General features: G+C 42.4%; 1 protein-coding gene across 3 annotated transcripts in view; it reads right to left on the bottom strand.

Moving 5' to 3' along the window:
• Positions 1-1,113: 1,113 nt before the first annotated feature.
• The window catches only part of LOC101353518 (cytochrome b5), a 37,219-nt gene continuing 28,146 nt past the window's right edge, over positions 1,114-10,186 (bottom strand). Inside the window, exons 5-7 of one of the 3 annotated variants that reach the window (XR_002825762.1) lie at positions 5,644-5,667; positions 4,490-4,524; positions 1,114-2,738 (exon numbers count right to left, since the gene is read on the bottom strand). Coding sequence is in view for 1 of the 3 variants with exons in the window: in XM_004387301.2 (XP_004387358.1) it covers positions 2,657-2,738; positions 4,490-4,524 (117 nt within the window). In the remaining 2 variants the exon portion in view is untranslated. The remainder of the gene's footprint in view (positions 2,739-4,489; positions 4,525-5,643; positions 5,668-10,186) is intronic. The other 2 variants (XR_002825761.1, XM_004387301.2) reach the window with 2 other exon arrangements.

The raw sequence follows: 10,186 nt of genomic DNA, 5'->3' as shown, positions 1-10,186 counted from the left end.
CCAGGACTTTCTTTCTTGTCTTAGTCTTGATGCTCCACTGAAACCTTTTCAGCATCATAGCAACATGCAAGTCTCCACTGACAGATGGGTGGTAGCTGCACGTGAGGTGCACTGGCAAGGAACTGAACTCAGGTCTCCAGCATGGAAGGCAAGAATTCTACCACTGAACCACCAATGCTTTATCAAAATGAAATACTGTTGTTGTTGTGTGCCTCTGAATCAATTCCAACTCACAGCAACCCTTATGTTAGAGTAGAACTGTCCTACAGGATTTCCTAGGCTGTAATCTTTACAGGAGCAGATTGCCAGGTCTTTTTCCCACGGAGCCACTGGGTGGGTTTGAACCACCACTGACCTTTCAGTTAGCAGCCGACCACTTTAACCACCGCAACACAAGGGATCCTTCAAGGGAATATTACTCGGCCATAAAGAGAAATGAAGTCCTGATACATGCTACGCCAAAGATGAACCCTGAAAACATTAAGCTGAGTGAAATTAAGTCAGGTACAAAAGGACAAATATTGTAGGGTCCCACTTATATGAAATACCTAGAATAGGCAAATGTATAGAGACCAAAGTTTATTTAGTGGTTAGCAGGGGTTGTCACAATGGTTAAGTGTTTGGCTACTAACCGAAAGGTCCGTGGTGCAAACTCACCAGTGGCTCTGCATGAGAAAAGACCTGGCTATTATAGCCTAGAAAACTCTACGGAATAGTTCTACTCTATCATATAGGGCCACTATGAGTCGAAGCTGGCTCAAGGGCACACAACAAGAGTAGTAGTAGGAAGGGAAAGAGGGAGTCATTTGCTAAGCTTGTTAAGGGTGATAGGAAATTTTGGAATTGGATAGTGGTGATGATCGCACATGATGAATATAAATAATGTCACTGAATTGTACATGTAAAAAATGCTGAAATGGCAAATGCCTGGTTATATATTTACCAAAAAAACCCCAAAACCACCCCAGTATATTCCTTTTGGAGTGATGAAGATGTTTTGGAGCCAGACAGAGATGGTGGCTGCACAATATTTGTAAATGTACTAAATGTCACTGAATTGTTCACTTTAAAATAATTTGTTATGAGAATTTCACCTCAGTTAAAAAAAAAAAAAAAACACAGTATCAAGGCACGTGTCATTTTTTTAGTAAGCTACTGACCTACCCATGATTAAATATGTGTAACTGCATGTATATGTCAGAGCTTACTGAGTTTTATTATCTGTGAGTAAAACTCCTAAGTTTGTTTCAAAGCACTCCACTTCAAATCCATTATAAGAGGCATGATTTTGTTTATTAAAATTTGAGTAAAGAATTCTTCTGCAAGATAAATTTTCACTTGCAACACAGCCATCTTTCCCCACACCTTTGCCTACATTCACTCTAAGTTTCAGTGACAAAGAAGGCAGAGTATGGAGGATGCATGCCATTGATTATAAAAATCTAACTTTGTAGTAATAGTACAAAATTCTATCCCACAGTTTTAGCCATTTCTGAAGAACTCCACTGCTCATGTGGCTTATGTGCCAATGGGAACACATGTGATCATGGTTAACTACAAAGTATTTAGGGTCTAAAAAATCCATCCCTCAATTTTCCACGTTTAAAGGAAAAAAAGGATGGGGCAGAGAAGAGTAAATGGAAGACGAGATGACCTAGTCGGCCGGGCCTGAGCTGCAGTGGGAAGGTGGACAGAGCCGCACAGACTCCCGGTGACTCACTCGCTGGCAGCAGCATGTCTTCAAAGATCAGATACCAAATGAACCATAATCTCCTTCACAGCTCTGTTTTTACAAATCGAGGAAGCAACATTTCCTTAGAAGAGTAAAGAACACTTTTTACCTCTAATGAGGAACTTTTAAAACTTTAGAAACCACAAAACTGAGAAACTCTTTGGAAGCATACTGTTAAGCTGAGAAAATGGACAGATATAATGGAAGGATACTGTTAAGTTGAGAAAATGTGCAGTTATAATTTTCTCTCAGAGTTCACAGGTGTTTGTTTATGTCATTGGTGTTCCTAATCAAGGAAGAGTTGAAGTCTCTTTTATGGGTCCTCTAGGCCACCTTTGCTTTTTATCATCCATGTCAGGTAAAACAATTTTAGAAACCTTTAAGCTATACTTTCTGGGCCGTTCTTAATTTCCTTGATGAAGCCACCACATTGGAAACATGAGATACTTGGGTTATTTGATGAAATACAAAGATGCGCAGGAGAGACGCACAGGCTGCCCCCTCACCCCGAGTCACACTTGCCATCAGGTCTGAAGGACCAGTGTACTAACGGATCCTGCTAAATAACCAAGGATTCTGAAAATCAAAGAGAATTACATGCCAACTAGACAGGCAAGCTTGGTGGGGTATTTTCAAAGTCAGGTGTATTTTAAAATGGTCATACTTAGCACAATAACTGAATTATGTAGTGGGAAACATCAAAATTATGTTTGTGAATAAAAAGGCATTCTCTAAAAGAAAAGTTCAAGAGTAGAAAGAACAGAATGGCTCTTTTTGTTTTGTTTCTAATGTAGGAAAAAGAGAGACAGACACATTACAATCATTTTTCAGTGGACGTTTCTGTCACTCCCAGTAGACCGTTACATTGGCTTCTCTATCCCGTGTCTGAAGCAGTCTTTTCTTTCATTAGCTTCTGGGAAGGGATTAGTCTTCCGCTGTGTAGAGGTGGTACATCAGGGCTACAATCAGTGCCGAGATGGCTGGGATCACCCAATTGGTCCACCAACTGTGAAGAAACAGTGGGCAGTGAGGTCTGCATGGTGGTTGAGGCAGGGGACTCAAAATGCTTGCTCCTTCTGGTAGGACACTCCCAAGGCATCTTTCTCTTACCTCTATCACCCATTCAGCTGAAAAGCCAACACTGAGTTGCTAACAGTGATGTGCAAGGGACACATGCCGTACACTCCTGGCAAGTGTTCTATCCCTATGGCATTACGAGAAAACTAATGACCCTAACCGGCCCACTAAGACCAATTTCTATAAACTTTACACCAAGAGCCACGAATCACTTCTCAACAGGCACTACCTATGAGTACTGTCGTATCTAAAGGTTATAGATTCTGGGTTAAATCCCAAGTGAATAAAAGTGAATCTTCCTTGCATGTTTTATTCTAATTATATATGCTAATTAAGAATTAAAAATGGCATTAGATTGAGAGCCAAGATCAAGGTTCTCATTTTGGGTGAGCCATCAGCAAGCTCGATACCTGGAGGTGCATCACATACGCTGCACTATAAAATTAGGGGTTTGAGCCATGTGTTTCCTTAGGTTGCTACTACTGCCACGGTTCTAACATTCTATCATGCTGTTTTAAAAATCCTAGCTTCATGATCTGTGCTTAGTAGATCTAAAGCGCTAAGAAATGGCATTCCCGAACTACTTAGTCATGGTCCATCTATCTAAATTCACAAAAATCTCTAATTTACACATTACTCAGTCCTACTACACAGATTTTGAGCTACTATAAATTGCAGATTTATCAGGGACACAGCTGGAAAGAATACCTTCAATTTATACTTGAACCTATAATTTCTTACAAAAGAGGAATTAACGCATAGGTTTTAGAATCTGAATAAAGGCAGATAGATTTTTTCTGCCATAAACTTTCTTTTAATACTCTTCACACAACATCCCAATTGAACATCAAGTTCAATGTAAAGACTTACATTTCAGAAGGATTACAAGTGTAATTTTCATCTCAATGGAGTTTGTTGGGGTTTTCTAGTTTCTATTTAGAAAGAAACTCTCAGGGAAGTTAGTTGAGGTACTGCCTGAAGGCAGGGGATGTACCAGGACACCAATAGACTGGGGCAGTTTAAATCTGGCAGGATGAAATACAATAGGCATAAACGTATGCTTTTGAGCTTGGGTCCAAAAAAAACAAAAAGTGAAGGCTATTACATAAATCAATATAGCAGAGCTGCCAAGAAGTTAATATGAGCTTGGCCTACACTGAAGAAATCCAGTACGTGGAACAAGTGATTCATGCTACACTGGGATTACTGGGTTCAGTTTTAGGGCCAACTTATAAAAGCAACAAAGGAAAACTGACCCATGCTCAGGGAAATGTAATCATGACAATTCAAGAGACTGAACATGTATCAAATGAGGAAGGAAGCAGGTATCTGCCTGGAGATTAAGAGCCTGAGCAGGCCAAGGACTGACCATCTGAAGGACACCATGGGAAAAAGGAGATTCCATTTGTCCCTGCATGTTCCTTAGGGGCGAAGCAGCTACAGGGGGAGGTCTGGGGTGGCTATGGAGAGTGCTCGCAGGTCTGAGTATTCTGACAGCCCAGGACTGAATGCCTGGATCATCTGGGCACACAGTGGGGTTTCTATCCCAGCCTGGACAACTACTGAGAGGGAACAGGTGGGAATTCAAGCACCGGAGAGGTGCTTCATGAGGGCCCCAGGCCGACAGACTTTATGAGCCTTCCAAACTAATGATTCTCTAAAAGGAAACACTCCACGTACCTGGAATTAGAATCAATAGTAGTAATAAGACTTTCCTGAAACACAAAAGAAAAAGTAAAGTTAAAGGGAAAGTTTGAACATCTATTCAATTGACTAAAATCCTGTTTTAAAATTAGGTCACAATGTTTTATTTAATGTGCACACCAAAAAATATTGAAAGGGAAAATTACTGCATGAACTTCTTTTCACTAAAATGCCTAATTTCACAATTTTCTTCCAGAAGAAAAAATTTTAAAAAGAATTACTTGTATTTAAATTACTTAACAGCATTACTTAACTTTGATAATTTGAAAGAAAATGTTAAAAAATTAATATACTACATAAAATATACTGCATATAATAGACATCTGAATACTTTAACATAGAAACTAAAAACAGATACTCATTTAAACATACACACACCACCATCATTATCTTCAGGAAGCTCAGTTTTATTCTTCAAAAGCATGAATGGAATGTTTAAGAAAAATATCACTTAACTCATTCAAATTTTATATGAAGTAAAAGTGTACCTGAATTGTATTAAACAGACATGTCAACCAAAAAGAAAAAAAAAAGGACTGCCGTTTAAAGTCATAACCCTCCAAACAACTTTCATGAGCTCCTTTAACTCTGGCGCTACAGTCCCAGCAAGACCCCACTGGCTTCCCGTGACTGCTCAGCCTAGGACTCTAGGACTTCACACTGTCACCCACCAAAGACCCCTTCAGAGGAGGAAGCCCTGAGCGCCCACACCTTCCACAGCTATGGCCTGTTTTACCTTCAGGACTTTCTCAGAGTTGCTTTTCTCGGCAGTGCCAGTGAATTGACTTGAAAAAATGCATACTTCCCCAAACAGTTGAATAACTATGGAATCCTGAAATACAAACCTCCCCAGGCTTGAAAACATGTTAAGAAGCATTTTTTGATATGCCACACCAGCCAAAGTATTAGTAGTGCCTCAAACTGAGGTAGCCATAAACAAGGCAGCTTAAAGGCTTCAGAGTCACATCTCAGTTGTCTCCCAAAGCACGGGATAAAAAAGCATTAGCAAAACAATCAGCTGGTTGCTGTGAGGCAAAGCTACACTCTGCAAAGCACATTTTAAAAACTCCCCTTAAAAGGCAAAAACCTTTCAGGGAAGAGCAAGCAAAGCAGTCAAGAGGCCGACCAACCTTGGAACATCACCTTTAAGAGTCCTGACATGGCAAGGGAAAAAAATAAGTCATTTAAAAATAAATCACTTATTACAGTTTTTAGCAATGTTAAATCTGAGACTAGAAAAAATATTCAAAACTACTACAAAATTATTTTTCATATTTTGTACATATAAATCAAATTTGCAAGAATTACTAAAAATAATCAACATCTTCAAAAAATATTATTTAGCTATTAGAAGAAAGACAAATCAGTTCTGAAACTGAAATGAAACAATTCACTGAAGGTGAAATATTACTGCCACACAAAAAAGTTAAGCGTTCCTGAGTTGTGCAAACGGTTAACATACTCGGCTGCTAACCAAAAGGTTGGCGGTTCAAGTTCATCCAGAGGCACCTGAGAAGAAAGTCCTGGCGATCCACTTGTAAAAAATCAGCCACTGAAAACCCTATGGAGTACAGTTCTACTCTGACACACATGGGGTTGCCATGAATTGGGGTTAAATCAACGGTACCTGGGTTTCTTTAGAAAGTAAAGCTTGAAACAATAAACAGGGCAGACATGGCATGCCATTACATTATTACATTGAAGTACGAGCACACACGTTTTACAAAACATGCTGACAACTCTCTGCGGAAACCCAGCTGGCCCGTCGTCCTCCCCCTTTGTAGTCACCATGAGCACTAACGCTAAAACACTGCTAGCGCATCACCACCACCACAACCACCACCACCGATCTTCTAAAAAGGTGAACTTAAAAAGAAAGAAAAAAATCACATACATTTTTTATTGCTTCTTATCCCTAGGCTCCATGTCTTGGTTATCTAGTGCTGTTGTAACAGAAATACCACAAGTGGATGGTTTTAACAAACACAAGTTCGTTTCTCACAATGTAGTAGGCCAGAAGTCTGAATTCAGGATGCCAGCTCCAGGTGAAGGCTTTCTCTGTTGGCTCTGGAGGAAGGTCCCTGTCATCAGTCTTCCCTTGATTGAGGAGCTTCTCTGCACAGGGACCCTGGGTCCAAAGGATGCACAATGCTCCTGAGACTGCTTTCTTAGCGGCATGAGGTTCCAGAAAGGGGCTGTAGTGCTGCCACTGTCCACTTCTGAGTGGTGCCCGCATATCACACAGAACCATCTGTAAACCAGGCACAAGTTTTCTCTTCAGCTTCTGCTTCCTGGTTCCTTGCCCTCTCGGCCTCTCAGGCCTCATCACCCATATATGCCCTGCTGGAGCAAGTGTTCCAAAGGTCTTCAGCTCCAACGATAAGTGTCTGGAGGCACCCCACTCTGCCAGTAAACTTTGGCCGGAAGGCACTCAAGGTCTCTTGCTCCATGAGTTGGCAAGCCTAGCTCCACCAATAAGTGCCGAAGACATCCCACTCCGCCAGGAAGCCTCTTGTGCAAATGCACTCAGATGTCTCACTCTGTGGGTCAGCTCAAGCACTGTCTTGTGCAGGTCTCCTGGTTCTGATGCCGCTGCTGTTTCTCTGTTGCTGCTTCTCGCCATCTGCACCATCTCCAGTGTAATAGCTCTCCTCATTTCCTTCTGAGTCCTCACCAGAATTGTCTTTGATGTCCATAATTCCACCAAAAGTCTCTTCAAGGCAATCTAGGCTTTTATTCTTAGGCACTTTAAAATACTTCCAGCCTCTACCCATTCACTGTTTCAAAACCACTTCCACATTTTAGGTGTCTGTTAGAGTAGCACCCCTACTCTTCTGTTACCAAATGTCTTAGGATGGGTTCTCTAGAGAAGCAAAATCACTAAAGCATATACATGTCTACATAAAGAGATTTATGTCAAGGAAATGGTTCACAAGGCTGTAGAGGCTGGAACGTCCCAAATCCATAGTCAGGCTGGAGGCTTCACCTGATTCATACAGCTGCAGAGGCTGGCTCACCCAAGACTGGCAGGACAGACAGCAGAGCTTTTGCTCACTCTGGACCCTGCAGCTGGCTCCTGTTCATCTGACCTCCAGTTCTTGGGACTTGAGCTAGCAGCTTACCTGTTGCATTCGTTGGGTCTTCCCGGCCTGTGAGCAAGAGCCCTGTTGTCTGACCTGCCAATCTTGGGTTCATCAGCCCCTGCAGCTACATGAATAAGGAGAAGCCTGCAGCCTGACCTACGGATTTGGGATGTTTCAGCCTCTACAACCATGTGAGCGATTTCCTTGATACAAATCTCTTTATACGTTTATAAGCTTTACTGGCTTGGCTTCTCTAGAGAACCCAGCCTAAGTCATTCCATAACCCAGGGATGCTTGAGAGTTAAATCAAGTGTGAATCACCATTTATCACATCCATGAAAAAGGAAACTGTCCTTGGTAGCCAGTGGTGGAGGGGCCTCAAGTTGAGTTTATGTATGTAAATATCAAACATGCCAACAACGAACAGGGAGAAAAAGACTCTGGTCTTTATCACAGGCTCAGCCACCTGCTCACTCCATGACCTTGAGGGGTGCAATTTCTATTAGGAAAAGGTCAGCAATTACATCAGTACATGATAAACTCCATGTAAAAACATGCAAACCCTATAAAGTTTCTGTAAGTCAAAGTCATCTCATCTGTAACCGTTCATCTCACTTGGCCCATTCCTTAGTTGGAAAATGTTTTCCATTAAAATATTCCTGGTAGACTGATGCGTTCATGTCAAGTCCAGAGCCCACAGAAGCCGCTTCCAAGACTTCAACTGACGGGACTGGGAAGGGGTGTGTGACAAGGAGCTAAACATTCTAAGTATTTTCCTCTCCTCCACGGCAGATATATTTGTCTTGCAGGGATGCGGGCAGAACCAAATACAATAACTTACATAGCAGTGTTCTGAAAACCGCAAACAAATGAAAGGTACTGTGATTTCTAATACCCTCCATGTAAGCATATTTGATGGATGCAGACTTGTTCAATTAAAAATGCCTAATTTGGGAGGCGGGGTCAAGATGGCAGAGTAGTCAGACAGCTTCCTATATCCCTCTTACAACAAAGACCTGAAAAACCAAGTGAATTGATTGTATATGAATATCTAGGAGCCCTGAACAAGGCAAAGTTGAGGAATCAGACTGAGTGATGGGGGGAGAAAGAGACGGTTCAGAAGCAGTGAGAAGTTGCCTGACCTGACCTGGCGGGAGCCACAGCCCTTCAGCCCGGATCAGCTCAGGGTGCACAGGGAGGCTGGCAAACACCCATGTGGGCTTGCTTGCTTGGGAGGCACTTTCCACATTAAGAGAGATCCAGCAGCAGAAAGTCTACTTGGACACCCCGAACCAGTGAAAAGCAGCACTCAAGCGGCTAAAGATAAGTAACTGCATGTGGTCTACTGTGGGGATTTAAAAAAAAAAAAAAATCCATTTGGGAAAAACCTCTCTCCCATTTGCCTCCTCCCTCCCCACTCTGCACCCGGTCCCAGCTAACTTCAGCAATGTCTGAGTCCCCTGGGCCAGAAGTAGATCCCATAAGGTGCCCTGACCCACTCTCCTGGCCTTGGAGAGGGAACAAATTAACAAACAGGGAAAAAATAAGCTACCGGCTCCCTTAAGCCAGGACCTCAGGGTTGGCACAGCTCCCTTGCCTAGGCACAGGCATAAGGAGTCCGCAGACTCTAAGTGCCTTCCACCCCTGCATAGACTTGTGTGGGCCCATGTCAACAGTGTAAGCCCTCACTACCACAGTACAACAGGGTAAATACCTGAAGTCTAACTTCAACTATTTCACCTGTGAAGTGGCAGGCTTGTGACATTTGACGCTGCTCTGCCCTTTAAGCAGGTGCCTTACCTGTCTGCATCAGGGGCTTGAGGACTGGTGACTCCACTCATGCCACCTAGCCACCTGCTACAAGGGTCCAAGAATAAGTAGTACCCCCCAGTCCTTACAGTCAACAGAGTAGGGTGCTCATAGACCAGCTGCAAAACTCATCTACCTACTCGCTCTAGGTAACAGGGATACGCCTTCCTTTCAGACACTCAGGGACAGCCGTCAGCCCCCTGCCTTGCTCAGCGTGTGACCCCCTACTGCAGCCAGATACCTGTGCCTACACCTACACCAATCACCCATGCCTCTCTAAGACTGTAGGTGAGAGCCTGCACCACACATTTGGTGACCAACTGCCTGGACACCAAAGCTGAATCCATACAGGAAACTTTAACGGACTCCTGGGCACACATACTTAGTAACAGACCTAACTACCTGGTGACAGGACATCAGAGCTTCAAAGACGCCAATAATCAAACTAGTGCACATGAGCAGCCTATTTGGGCATATTAAAACAAAACAAAACAAGAAGCTAGGACACACTAAACAAATATAAAATTATAATAACTTATTGATGGCTAGGAGACAACAGTCAATATCAAATCACATAAACAGGCAGACCATGATGGCTTCAGCAAGCCTCTAAAATAAAGAATCTGTAAATTTTATGTAGGAAGACAATTTCTTAGAATTACCAGAGGCAGAATACAAAAGAATAATATACACAACTCTTAAAGAAATTAGGAAGGAAATTTTGCAAAACCCAGAGAAAGCCAAAGAACATACAGACAAAGCAGTAGCAGAACTTAAAAAG

This window comes from Trichechus manatus, unplaced genomic scaffold (genome assembly GCF_000243295.1).
Source record: "Trichechus manatus latirostris isolate Lorelei unplaced genomic scaffold, TriManLat1.0 scaffold00183, whole genome shotgun sequence".
Classification (NCBI taxonomy): Eukaryota; Metazoa; Chordata; class Mammalia; order Sirenia; family Trichechidae; genus Trichechus; species Trichechus manatus.
The sequence above is the reverse complement of the archived record's forward strand: the minus strand, read 5'-3'. Positions and strand labels throughout refer to the sequence as shown.